This window comes from Tachypleus tridentatus, chromosome 4, assembly GCF_004210375.1.
Source record: "Tachypleus tridentatus isolate NWPU-2018 chromosome 4, ASM421037v1, whole genome shotgun sequence".
In the NCBI taxonomy this organism is placed as follows: domain Eukaryota; kingdom Metazoa; phylum Arthropoda; class Merostomata; order Xiphosura; family Limulidae; genus Tachypleus; species Tachypleus tridentatus.
Genome location: NC_134828.1, coordinates 83792622 through 83807761, shown reverse-complemented (window position 1 = coordinate 83807761; position 15140 = coordinate 83792622). Strand labels below are relative to the sequence as shown.

At 33.6% G+C, this 15140-nt stretch overlaps 1 protein-coding gene across 2 annotated transcripts in view; it reads left to right on the top strand.

The window, feature by feature from the left end:
• LOC143249584 (secreted frizzled-related protein 5-like) overlaps positions 1–14840 on the top strand; it is a 61162-nt gene extending 46322 nt beyond the window's left edge. For both annotated transcript variants that reach the window (XM_076499698.1, XM_076499697.1), the window contains exons 3-5: positions 4707–5117; positions 6117–6188; positions 11924–14840. In XM_076499698.1, coding sequence (XP_076355813.1) covers positions 4707–5117; positions 6117–6188; positions 11924–12234 — 794 coding nt within the window. In that variant the 3' untranslated portion in view covers positions 12235–14840. The remainder of the gene's footprint in view (positions 1–4706; positions 5118–6116; positions 6189–11923) is intronic.
• Positions 14841–15140: the final 300 nt, after the last annotated feature.

Here is a 15140-nt window from a genome sequence, read left to right as displayed (position 1 = left end):
CATTTGTAAAACTTCTGTTTGGGTGAGGTTTAGGCTCTAAACTCGCTCTACACAGAATTGGTATTTCGTTGACAGACAGACAGGGACCCATCAAGCATAGAAACACAAACAATTTCTTAAATTTTGCTGTCAGTAAACCTGACAGGTTAGCCTAAAGATGACCTAAGAAGGTCGAAACGTTGTTCTTTGCTTTATTAGTAAAAGTGTTATTACTCATACCAGCAGTCCTGAGATACATTTTTACTTCAAATGGGTTTCTCGTCATCACGAATTTTGCTGTCATTGTTTTGAAACGTATGCCGTAAGGTCTGTAATTATTCATAAAACTGTTGTTCTGATCATGAACATTTTTTAAAATGTATTTTATTGGACTTTGCTTGTTTTATTGTTATGTACCGCAAGCCACCTTAATAGAAACAGGCTATTTAAAGCAGAACTTTCAGCTCATCTAATTGCTTAGTAGAGAAATGTTTCGTAAACTGGTTCATTTTCGAATGCTAAATTAACAGCTGATGCCACAGGTAAGTTAGGAATAGCATATTTCTCTTTGAATAAGACAGACACGAGTAGTTTCCAAACTTCGTGAAATATTTCATCAACTTGTCAGAAACAACCCTACAAGAAGGTAACTATCATATCAAACATAACTTGACCAATTTTACGAAATTTCCAACTGTATAAACACATGAACAAATATGTAAATGCCAAGGAACAAACTACTCATGTGCAGATCCTTTGGCTGGTCACAGAAAAAAATCATATTTAATATATAGTTTTCTTTATGTATTGCACATGTATACATAACGAAAATTGTAACAATGATGTCTTTTGGTACCAAGTTAAGATTTCCTCTTGTAATTTCTATGAAAGTATGAGTCGTTTACAATTTTTCTCATTATATATTTTTATTGTATTTCAAATGAAAATGGACGTCTCCATCTTTATATTAGCCGAACAATACTTTTAAACGTATATGATTTTACACGGGGAATAGTTTAATATTATAATGATGAATCTGACATTTTGGGTCTTATAACAAACCATACTGATACTCTATTTCTCAAATAACCGAAACGTTGTACAACATTAACTGAGTAATGCTTCCGTGAATTGGTACTTTGTGCATCGAACTGATAACAAATACAATGTTGTTTTCCCATATCTTTAAGCCTCGTGTTTCTAAACCAGTACTTGTGTCTGGAAGTAACCAAACTGAAGAGCTTGTCCTTCCTCTCGTGTTTTAGTGTGAAAAACTATATATCTTAGAAAAAGGATGTCTCTTAAAAAACAACAAAAAACTTGAAGAAAACTTTTATGAGGATACGCACATACATATATAATATGTATATATATTTAAAAGTAAGAAATATCCTCTCGACGTATCATTTGTGGAATTTTAGGTTTTTAGAACCCACAAATATAATCAAATGCATCAGGTTTGTAGTACATGTCACTGAGCGTGATTTGTCACATATATACCCTACTTACTTATAAGGAAAACTAATAAAAAACATTCAAACAGAGAAACAATAACTATCTATAACTGTTACTTGGTGTACCGTTATTTCAGTTGATCTTCACAGAATAATTAAAAAAAAAGTGAACATACAACACTTTGCCAAATCTTACCACCAGGCCCTAACAGGAACCAATTGTCATGCGTAATTGTTATCGGATGTACACTTATCTGATTGTGTCCGGTGAAATCTCGTGTATCATTTTAACTCTTACATCTACATTTCTAACTGCCCAGTTTCTAGCTGAAATGAACATTTATATTTGAGTCAACACTCTGGCAACCCATGTACGTTGTGTTTAACTATCGTTACAAAAAAAACAACAACAAAGAACAAAAAAGCCGAACAGTTACCTTTTGAACAGCATCACGTAACACTCTCGCCATTCATATGATGCTTAAGACATATTAAAACATGTAATACAATACAGGAAATTCCAAAGAAAGCATTCATTCTTACATTTTGTTTCATCTAATTACGTAATATTAGAGGGATATCAAAAATAAAGTATAGGATTTGTTCTCCTTTCTCACAGCCTAGAAATTGGAATATTTGACCTGATAGGTTTTACTGTTTGTTTTAACTCCATACCAAAGACTCCCGTGATTCATTTATAACCTTTCTTAATTTTAAACTACTGACCAGAGAAAAACAGACGGTCAGCAGCACTCGACTACACAAAAGCTTGTTCAGTTCTTTGAATTGTATAACAACATCGATTGTAACTTCTACAAAGTGCCCACGGTTGAGATACTTCAGCGGAACAGTCCGACAGAACAAATAATAATATACACTCACTCCTGCATATTCCCTATCTCTCGTAATATACACATTAGTAGAATCAGAAAAAAATTATATTTCTACATCTCATTCTGATAATTGAACTGGACGGTTTAAGTTTTTGTTTTGTCTACAAGCATCTAAGTTCAGTTATGCATTGAATTCGATGTGCAAAGGAATTAATATTGATATTTTTCGATAAGTGTTTACTTGTACGAAAGAGGGAAAATAAAAATTCGGTTGGAAAACTGTGCGAGTCTGCTTCAGATAAATATAAGAATCTAATAAACGTCTGGGACTGGAACACACAGAACTAAGGTATTGATTTACAGCCTTGGGCAACTGTGCCAAACCTTCACATTTGATATTGCTTTTTCGCTCTGTTAAAACCTTCAGTTAATATTAATTCTGCTAGACAGACCCTGTTACTAGTAATGAAGTTGCTAGAGGCAGCTCAGTGATGTCAGCTCCGTTCATTACATACTGAAAGAAGGAAGACATTGTTGACAGAAAGTAAATCCGTGAAAAGCAGCTCAGCACCATAGTTCAGCCAGGCGTGTTATTAAGACAAAATTGTGTTATCGATCCCAGCCTGTTCGACAAGATACAAAGTATACTTTTTCTTCTACTTAAAAAAACAATATGTGTATATGTACTCAAGTTTGAAAGCATTGAGTTAAGTTACAAATGTATAAGTATCTTAATTTTTTCTTTGAAACTAAATAACCGACAATGATTGGGTAATATCTCACCTTTTATAGAAAATTCCTATAATGTTTTCATTAGATCGGTATGTGTGTGTTTTCTTATAGCAAAGCCTCAGCAGATAGTCTGGTGTGGCTGGTGCAGCGGGGTGCTTAGATCAGTAAAACAATTCAACAGTTAAGCTGCGAATAACTTATGTTCTAGTTACAAAAGCTGATACTAGGTGGTTAGTAACTTTTTAAAATGTAACGTTTGTTTTTGTTTGTTTGTTTTTTGGGAATTTCGCACAAAGCTACTCAAGGGCTATCTGTGCTAGCCGTCCCTAATTTAGCAGTGTAAGACTAGAGGGAAGGCAGCTAGTCATCACCACCCACCGCCAACTCTTGGGCTACTCTTTTACCAACGAATAGTGGGATTGACCGTCACATTATACACCCCCACGGCTGGGAGGGCGAGCATGTTTAGCGCGACTCGGGCGCGAACCCGCGACCCTCGGATTACGAGTCGCACGCCTTACGCGCTAGGCCATTTAAAATGTAACATTTGGAAAGTTTAAAATGGTGCATTCGTATAAGTTAATTATCTCTGAAAAAATATTGGTTTGTTATAATAGATTATCTCTGTGGTTGTGAAGCAAACACGCATTTAAAGCAACAAGTTAGGACGTTCTTAAGCCTTTAAACTAAATGACTTCGTTGGTACTTAAGTACAAAAAATACAGAAAGTGCTATCTGTGCACATTCTGAAAATGTATGAAAACTCTGTTTATAGCACTTTAAGCCCGAAGCCATACCGCTGTGCTACTGGGGTGCACTTGGGCTTCAACTTGGGCTTCAACAAGACGGCTTTGTGTATTCATCGACGCAATGCTGTGTGCTGGATGTTTGTATTTTCGCTGGTTCTATTTAAATTTGAATATTAATTTGCAGTAATTTATAAGTTAAAATTATATAAGCTTCAAGAACTTTTTGTTTGTTCGATGTACTGATAATATATATCTGTTGTTCAATAGCCAAAATCGACGTACTGAAAATCCATGAAAATAGACTTAAATAACTGGTAAAATGATTTGTTCCGTGAATCTTTTTTGTAGCATTCGTTTGTTTATTGTTAAGCACAAAATTAAGCAATGGGCCATCTGTGTGCTTACAAGAAAAATAAAACATGGAACTAATGTGATATTTCTTCTTGTCGTCAGAATGAACATTCTGTTAATCACTCTTAGTATAAATCTTTTATTCGAGTAAAAAGTTTATAACTTTCACTATTGGACTTTTAGTTTCTTAAAAAAAAAAGCAATTGAAATCGAAAAGTGTTCCATTATATTGTCTAAAGCGCCCTTTCACTTATTTGCTTTTAATGTCTGTTTGTTCTCAAAATGTGGAGGTAATTTAACTCGTTTTTACTGTGTTAAGGCCAGAATAATTCCCTTCCCTATATAATCTTGCTTTTCATTTAAGAATTATGGTGAGAAAATAATGGTTTTGAAGCTTTTATTTCTACAAATAATAAATATAGACTAGTAAAGTGTGTGGAAATATATATTTTAATAATAGTATTACTAATATCTTTATATATTTGTCAAACTATATTTCAGAAGAAACCAGACTCTGAGTATCTTTCCACTTAGATATACATGTATATTTTGATATTCATAATTGTGTATTTGTAATTTTTAAAGAGAAAATGCTTTTTACTTTCTAGTTTTCAAAACTCGAGTCCGTATATTACGAAACGAAGAATTGAGGCTTAGCAAAGCTACGGTTTTTAAGATGAAGGAAGGGGCAGTAACCATAGCTGACCTAAAGAAGCCAGTCTTCGAACACCCTAATATGTCTAAATGTTGTGGCGATCTGATTGGAAAACTAGACACAAGAGGTCGCATTCTTGTAATGGGAGTTAAGAAGAAATCTAGTTTATTCCCAACTCTGATTATTCCGTGGGAAAAGTCAAATAAAGTTATCCGCAAAGCTCGAAAGACGATGAAGAAATTTGACTGCTCAAATCCAGAAACTGTGCTAACTACAAGTAAGATTACAAATTTTTTAAAGCATAAGCCGAGAAGGCGACCAAGGCAGCGAGGAAGAGGATGGAAATTGACACCAGGTGTCTCTGGTAAGTGGTGAAAGGTAATTTTCTTTTTTTCCGAAAAATAATATCTATCAAATGTTGAAGTTTTTCATACATGGTGTGTAATACAAATAACAAAGTTGAGACACAAAATATTATACGTCATTTAATATAGTTACCACCAAAAGTAAAATTAAATGAAATAAAACCATTAAGATAATAAATAAAATGCGGATTACACAACAACGTAAGTAATTAATTGTAATTTAAGTGTTATGTATATGTATATATGTATACCATAAAATCTTATGATCAACTAACACTGATATATTGGATAAGATAAGACTTAGCTTACTGAGAGCAGATGCACAGTTTTTCTTTTTCGAAATTGGATGCAATAGTTGTAGATGATGACAAATGTATTACTTTCAGTTAATTAGGGGCGTGCGTGAACAAACAGGTAATGGTTCGTATGACTCACTGCTTACATCAACGCATTTTGCAATTTAGTTCTGTGGGGTGGGTTATGAAAATCCTCCCCCCCCCTTCCCCATGCGTCAAGAATAACTGAAAAATAGATAGTGGGTATTTTTGACTAGCTGCCTTCTCTCTGGTCATATTGATTCAAAATTAGGTACGGATATCGCAAATAGTAATTTGTGTAGCTTCGCGCAAAAACTTTTAAACAACCAACTGATCCAATGTTTTATTTGATATTTAACAATGTTTGTTTAAAATCATGACTTATTTACTTAAGCAATAGATGGTTAATATGCTATCTTGCATAAAATAACTTCAAGTGCCACGGCTATTGAGGATTCCCTCTTGTTGTTGTTGTTATTTGTTTATTTTTTATTAAAAGATGGTTTTCAATGATTTACTTATAACAAACTAAGACGAATAAGTCTAAGCGTTAGCTTGCTGGCGATGAGTTTGGTTGTACGCGAAAAAACTTCAATACAAGTGTGTTTTTACTTAGTTCGATCATAATGTATGTAAATGTAGAGTAAAGTCATGAAACTAAATTTATATTCATTGACACAGTGTCGTGTGCTGGATGTAATCAACCTCAGACTCTGAAAAACCTACTGGACAAGTTCTGTACAGCAGATTATGGTAAGTAAATAAAATTTGGCAAATCAGGGTTACCAGGGGGATATATTTTCTCTCCGGGCCTAAAATTTAATAGTGTCCCTGAAAATACAAATTACTGTTTAATAAAAACTTAAAGTAGTCCAGAAAACAAAATCTATAAAGAGAGAATCTGAAGCTTATTAGAAAGGGACGCCGAGATATAAAATATATTTTGTAAAGCTCTCGTGTCAGTTGGCATTCAATAAGGTGCCAGTCCGGGAGGAGGGCACTTTTCCCTTCAACTTTATAAGTTTTAGGTTTTGGAAAAATGCCCGTTAGATCTGTATTAGCATTACTGAAAGAACTAATTAAATGTAAAAACAATTTAACACGATATAATATGACCAGTGTAGAGTGATGGGGGCTGTATATTTTATCTGCTCTGGACCCTCTGTAAACACTGTCTGGGTAAGGTCTCCATTAAAGTTTGTTTTTGTTTTTCATTATTCTCATCTGTGGACTTTTATTTCAGATCCAAATAGTAATCGCTTTTATTGATGTTCCAGTCTGTCTATATCTTGCGCGAATGTTGTTTTCAATTATAATCTGACTTGTGACCCGAATCTAATGGCGGAGGATCAAAAGTAGACAAGTTTAATGGTGTAGACAGTGATTATAAATGTTATATGGTCTTAACGTTCAGTGATCATAACGTAGTATTAAGCCTAGGGACATATAAAGAGTCCTAATATAAATGCATTCTCTTGTTTAAATGAGTATAATTGTTGGACACAAAGCTTTAGACACTGTAACATTTCAAGATCGTTATCTCGGTTTAACAAATATTATTTGAAGTCTTGAAGCTTGTTCGCCGTAGGGTTCGTAATGAAAAAGGATCAACGTACTCATTCTGAAGTTTTTTGTGTGTTTTTTTTAAAGAAAATACTCATCGTATAACTTGGAGATACAAGATTTTTTTGCCCGAACTGGTAATTCGCGTTTCATTGCCACAGAAAAACGTTCCGAACTTTGGAGCCTAGGATGTGCTATAAGGGTGACAGTTAAATTCCTCTATTTGGCTAGTTAAGAGCCAAGTGTTGACGGTGAGTGCTGTTGACTAGTTGCCTTCCTTCTTTTCTAACTGTTAAAGCTGGGAACTCTTATGCGCAGCTAGCCCTTGTGTGGATTTACAAAAAAATAAATAAATAAATAAAATAATTTATACGAAACATAACTAACTATTACCACTAGAAGAAGGTCATAAATTTGTTCAGCTACGAAAATGTCATTAACAGACAGGGCATCTAGTTGAGTGAATCGGAAATTCTACACATGATGGTTTTTTATGGCTTTGCATACACCTAGTAATATTAAATTAACTATATTATTACATGGTTAATGGCCCGGCATGACCAGGTGGCTAAGACACTCGACTCCTAATCCGAGGATCGTGGGTTCGAATCCCTGGCACCCTAAACGTGTTCGCCCTTTCAGCTGTGGAAGCGTTATAATGTGACGGTAAATCTCACTATTCGTTGGTAAAACAGTAGCCCAAGAGTTGGTGATGGGTGGTGATGACTAGCTGCCTTCTCTCTAGTCTTACACTGCAATTAGGGAAGGCGATAAAAACACACACAAACACAGATGAAATCAACCTATCCGTGAAGGTCAGAACTAGAAAAAATTAACCATGTTTTGTTTTGAATTTCGCGCAAAACTACACGAAGGCTATCTGCTGAGCCCACCGAGGGGAATCGAACCCCTGATTTTAGCGTTGTAAACCCGTAGACATACCGCTGTATTAGCGGGGGGGCTGATTTTCTCTGTAGTTAATGCTAAATTATTTCTACAAATGTCATAGTAACGTGGGCCTATTTTAATGCAATGGGTGAAATAATTTTATTGAAATCAAGGAATTATACGTAAATAAAATTCATGTGATAAAAATCAGTTCAATGAATAACTTACACTGTCATTTGTTTTGTTTTGCCTTTACCTTTTGTTTTTATGTATTGAGCTCTCGTATTTACAGATATCATATTTATTTTAAAATTGTTACTTCTTTACAATGAGTTATTACTTTGTAAAAGAAACTTACGGGGTAATGGTGAAATGTGTTCTGTGTAATCTAGGTAGCAGATACGAGATAACTAGTTTCTTTGGAAGTCTGAATGGTTTACACCTAAACTTGTTCACATTACCTTTTAAATAGGATATATTAAAAACAAAATAAACAGTTGCCAGGTTACATACGTATCAAGTTCTTAGTGCAACAAAACATTTAACGTCTGATAACTTTGAAGAATAAAGGCGCAATGATCCAGGGTAATAAATACGAAACTTTTAAGGTTTTGTGAAGGATATGTGGCTTGTTTCAATTTAAAACAGGGGTGGGTTTAAGATAATACAGAATGTAACACATTTGACAATACAGAAAAGGTATACATTTCCCTTTTGCTGTTGAAATTTTAAACGAGTTTTTCTGTAGAGTTTTGAGAACTGAAGTAACATCCAAAACTATGCCAAATATGCAAAATATAAAAAATTAAAAACCATATCACCTAGAAGTAGTGATTAATAATAAGATACTTGCATTATCGTGTGTAATCAGAAAGTATTCTATATCACATAACTGTTGAACGTAATAAAACCTTAAAGTACTCTCCTTGCCGAAGATGGCATTCCTAATATCATTCAGTAATTTGTTGAAGCTTCTGAAATTATAGGAAATTACAATCACATTTGAAGAATAAAACACAAAAACAGGATCGACCTTGTGTCACATCATAAATAACGTGTTTGATGCCTTTTGTATTTAATGGATTTGCTTGTGACTAAAGTATCCACCCATTTCACAAACGGTCCGACCTGAAAGAGTTCCGCTTGGCTCTAATCTTTTTAAGACTTGTCCAACTGGTTTCACCGCTATTACATTATTCAAGAGATTTTTTTTTTTTTGATTTTTGTTAATACAACAAGTCGGTTTACTTTGAAATGCAACTTGGAAATGTTCGAGGATAATTTCCATCTCTATTTATATGAGATTTTTTTTTATCAACGTATTTTCATGGATAAAATCCAAATAACTTAAGATAGATTTAAACATCATAAAGATATAAGAAACATATATATATATATATATCCATTATTCGCTGTAATAATTAAACAATTATTGCATTTTAATCCTATTTATCATGGCATAATAATAATCTGAATTTATTGTAAGGTACTTCATCTTTGAGCAGTGTTAAAGTTTATCACTTTAACTTTAAAATTGATAATTTTATTAGAATATATTGTTAAACTCCTCCAACAAACCTTTTAACATTATAATTATAAATATCGAATCGATATCAAACTGATAAATCTTATCATAGTGTAACATAACGTTAGATAAAGCAGTAATTTTACCTTAAGTTTAGTTCTGATGAAAATATTAATCTAAGTGGGCTCGGCATGGCCAGGTGGTTACGGCCTTCGACAGAGGGTCGCACTTTCGAATCCCTGTCACACCAAATATGTTCACCCTTTCAGCTGCGGGGACGATGAAATTTTGGCGATCAATCCCTCTGTTCGTTAGTAAAATAATAGCCCAAGAGTTAGTGGTGGGTGATGATGACTAACTGCCTTTCCTCTACTCTTACACTGCTAAATTAGGGGTAGCTAGCGCAGATGGCCCTCATGTAGCTTTTCGCGAATTTCAAAAACAAACAATATGTGCACATGAAGCATATAATTGTGTATTGCTCGTTTTCGATATCTGCTGTATTTGGGTAATAAATAGTTTCTATTTGAGGCAAAATCTGTGAAGTTCTTTTACACGGAGATCTGTACATATGTCAAATTTCATGATTTCTCTACTAATCGAATAAATTGAAGCGTATCTGTTTTATTTAATTTATAAATTGCAATAGCTCACGTCAGAACATCATTAAACATTTGAACTTCGATTATATGTTCAGCTTCACCATACTTTATTATACAGATCTGAAAAGTTAAACTTCATGAAAGTTGATTTAGTTTTAATAACGGATTTTCCATAGTTCAACTACTCAGATTTTGAAAATAATCCCTTTTTTTTTGTTTTAATATAAGGCCTGGCATGGCCAAGCGCGTAAGACGTGTGACTCGTAATTCGCGGGTTCGCGCCCGCTCGCGCTAAACATGTTCGCCCTCCCAGCTGTGGGGGCGTATAATGTGACGTTCAATCTCACTATTCGTTGGTTAAAGAGTAGCCCAAGAGTTGGCGGTGAGTGGTGATGACTAGCTGCCTTCCCTCTAGTCTTACACTGCTAAATTAGGGACGGCTAGCACAGATAGCCCTCGAGTAGCTTTGTGCGAAATTCCAAAAACAAACAAACAATGTTTTAATATAACGTAAGGAGTTCTTACAGTTTCGGAAAACAAAATATACTTAGATCAAATTATTATTTCGTTTACTACAATGACCATTTGTTATTATGTTTGGGTAAATCACACAACTTATTGGTATAGGGATGACTAAATATATTGAAAGTAAAAAAGAATATGAAAGTGTACCCACAAACAAATGCTATCCAGAAATTACAAGTCTTTCGGCCTGTTAACCGTTTATATACTTGTGGCGTGTTTCTCGTGGGTTCTAGAGGGATCGACAAGACTCTCACGTCACGATTTGTCTAAAGAAATCTACAGCCAACACTTGTCAACACTTTAAGCATTAAAAAAAATGGCTCGATTTTGGTGAAAATTATTCACTTAAGCAAAAGTTCATATGATGTTTCGTGAAAAATATCTACGTAAAGGGGGGTGATAATCATTTTCAGATTTAGTGTAAAATATGTACGTAAAGGGGGGTGATAATCATTTTCAGATTTAGTGTAAAATATGTACGTAAAGGGGGGGTGATAATCATTTTCAGATTTAGTGTACAGGAATTACCGTGGAACGTGTAAATATTTCAAGATATTAAAACCATCCCATGTCTGTGTTATTTCTCTTTGTCTTACTCTGCTATCTAGTGGCTACAAAAAAACTGGATCATTTATATTTCCTGGGATCTATTTAACGAACTGAGGTTTTTCAATGTCAGTACGTGACATTTCTTTCAGACCTCTGAGTTATAGTAAGAGAAAGTAAAGGTTTCTTTTTGTATTCAGTTAAACTTATTTACAAAATATTTATAATTTCTTGCATTTTTTACTATAGCTAATCAAATTTTTTATGATTACAGTTATAATGTTATTAGAACTTTACTATTAGGATGGCTATCAGTCTATCATTTTTTACAACCGTATTAGTCTTCACTTAAGACATTTACGAAAAGCTAAGTTTTTGAAATTACTTAGTGCATATTCTAAGAAAGATAAAGCTAAGAATAATATGATATGTCTTATTTTGGTCAAACGTCAATGGCTGTACAATATTGTATTACAATTTGACAGTTAATATATATTATTTTCGTGAAAGTTTCTCCCTTCCACCTTGAAGAATATTTCACATATACCATTCTCAACGTACCATCTTGACTGGGTATTTTTAAAATGTTACCACGTCACAGCTCAATGAAATTGTTGTTTTCTTTGAAGTTTAGCGATTATTTTCTTCGAATCCTGGTTAGAAGTAAATGGGGCTTGTTTCCATTTTGCTGGATTTGTTGCTGTTTATTTTGAAATATTTATGTGTTGATAATATTTCTGTTATTCAATCTGCATACAGAAGAGTTTTATGTTTAACTTATTTGTTTATTAATATTTATAACACATTAACATACTCGTTTACTACCCGTTTATTTTCAGTGATCAAGACAAGAATAAAGAAAATAAAAAACAACAAGATGAAGTGTAAGAGATCCCGGATTCTGAAACTGAAACAAGGCGCAGCGTCCAGAGAAGAACTGGTAGCTCCTACCTTCGCACATCCTAACATGACTCAATGTTGTGGAAGCATACTGGAAACAGTGCAAGACAAGAAGAAACGTGTGATCATCATGGGAAACAAGATCGAGGCTGATTTAAAAACGAACCTAGTCTTGCCATGGAGAAATAATACGAAGTTGATCAAACGTGTTTTAAGAGTAGCCAAGAAAAAAGGTTGCAACAGCCGCTAAAACTATGGTGTGTATATGTGTGTGGTGTGTTCGTGCATGTGTGTGTTAAAAACTGTTGGATTTGAGAAATGTCACGAAATTGTTAAGGAATGTTGCGGAACTGGAAGTAATTGTTATTGTAACTCTAGAATTAAACCGTGAAATAAAACAAACAAACAAAACCTAATATTGATATAAAATTTACAGTTGTCGCTAATTTAACCGCTCATTTTTAAAAAAGATAACCAAGGTAATTCAAATTGATTTATATCTTTATTGTATTCTAACTATAAACCAAATTGTTGCCAAACTGTACTAATTCTTCATTCTCTGGTATGGACGACTTGTAAATACTTGAGGGATAGGAGGGGAGGTTAATGTGGAACGTGGTTTAGTGAGAGTTAACGTTGTGCAGTAATGAAGTTTCAACTAAATAAACTTTTTTTCTTATTTTGTGTTCTGGTTATAAGATGTAATTCTTGATTGTTGTTTATTATTGGATACAAGCTTCGGTTTTAATATGGCATTGTAGGTTATTTGCTGTATTGTTTCCTTTTGTTTAGTCGCTACAAACACTTGGATGCTGATCTAGAAAATTTTAATGTTTTATGAGAATCTGTTGCCTTATTGTATTCGTGAAAGGTTGGGAAAAGAATTGTATCTCAGAACGGCTGGTATGGTATTAACACTTTTATTGATAAGCAGAGAACAATGTTTCGACCTCCCTAAGAAAGAGAGTTTGCAACTGACTGTCACAGGAAGATCGAAACGCTGCTCTCTGCTTATCAATAAAGGTGTTAATACCCACACAAGCTCTTCTGAGATAGCTTTTTATTTCAAGTGGATTTATCGTCATCTGGTTAAGAATTACCTAACATTTATAACTTTGAACTACATACAACTAGATACGATTACTTTCATAAAGTTTAACACTAGAAGTTATAGTTACCTTAGCAACAAGATTAATGTACCTTAGAAATTCAACGGTAACTAAAGTAGATTTTTAAATACATTTTGTTGTGTAGTGTCATTAAAAACAATGTTCTCATCCAATCAGATGTAGAAAATTGCCAGCGTCTTGTCACAGTGATTGGATAAATGTTGTTTGGATAATTCTAAAAAATAGCTATGTTTTTTTAGGCATTTAGATTTTTCCCTTTTCCGAATTCTGAAACTGGTAAAATGGTGTTGAGGTTCTGAATATGTAATAACTTACATTTAGGTTACATGTTTAAACTGTTTTCCAGCTGGAATGCTGGAAAGATGTGGTATTAGAAAATCAAATGGTCAGCAAAATAATTATAAATTAATTGCATTTTCATAAATAAACAGATGTGTTCAGCATATAATCTTTATTGTTTTAGTTTACAGCCTGGAATATCGAAAATGAAAAATATAGTGTGCATGACACAAGATAAAGTCTTGCACTGTCAAATAAACGTCGAACGTTCATCTAATGACATTTTTGTGGCAATAAGCTTCCAGATAAAAATAAGAAAGAAGTTTAACGTCCCTAGTTGGTTATTTAGCTTTATTTATTATTCTAGTTAAATGTTCATAGTGCAAAAAGGCTTTGTCCGACCAGAAACACTTCTTAAAAACGTTGCATTTAAGCCCGAACTTTAATGTCGAAGTTAGACGAATCAACAAAATACAAGTAATCTTATTGGTAGGAAGGTGAGTTGCTGATACATAATTTTGCAAGTGGTTCTATTGATAGGAAGATGATTTGTTGAGACGTGATTTTGCAAGTGGTTCTAGTGACAGGAAGATGAGATGTTGAGACGTGATTTATCCTTAATAATATGTTTTTATAAGTAGTAAGTTCTGTGTTATAATGTAGGCGTTTGTCGAGTTTTATGTGCAGTTGTCATGTGTATATACGCATTGACAGATGAATTTACGTAACTTATTTCTCTCTTTCAATTGCAATAAGCAGCTTCTCTGAAAAGGTTATATGTTAATGTCACTTGAAATTGTCTACGTAGTAGCAGTAATATGTTTACGTACAACCACAGTTACGATAATACTAAATGGTTGCAGGTATTCTCAACAGTAAATTAATTCTTTTTTTTTAATGAATAATTTGTGTTTTATTAAAACTATTTCATTAAGGTATAGATAGATAAATGGTGATGAACTATATAGCGTTATGCATATTTTATATGTTACAGTGTGTCCGGAAAATATGTTAAAAGGTTTTTTAACATTTATTTGTTGAACTTGTGAATAACAGGAGCCCAAACTCCTCGATGGTGCAGGTGGCCTAGCTGCTTTGCACCAATAAACGCCAAACAGTCGACCAACCCTCACACCATGTATTTATCAAAGTTCGTACTTTGGTCTAATGAAATTCTTGTGGGCATTATGTTAGAAACTTAAGGAAACACAAACAACTTTTAGCATATTTTTCGAACACCTGTTTGCTAAAGATTTGAGTGAAACTTGTATGTTTTCCTTTACTTTTTTCATAAATCATCTTTAATACAGATAACTTGTGCTGCTTTTTCAGCCAACTAGAAATTGCTTGTAACGGAAATTTATAGATAATACTGTTTGTCTGCTGTACTGAATTACTGAACACTGTAGTATGAAATAAACTGTGTAAGAAAACTTATAAACTAAAAGTTTAGTAGTTACCTGTCTTACACGGTATACACTCTTTCACGAAAGAAACATAACCGACAACTGAGAACAAACATTGTTATCCACTCTGTATTGAATATTTCGTGTTATTTTTAGATGTCCCTTGCTGGTACAGAGGTAAGTCTACAGATTTACAGTGCTAAAATCAGGGGCTCGATTCCCCTCGGTTGACTCACCAGATACCTGATGTAACTTTGTTATAAGAAAACACACACATTTTTATATATTGGAGATTTGTATCAATTCTTTTTTTTGAGTAAAGGTTTCACTAGCTATAGGGA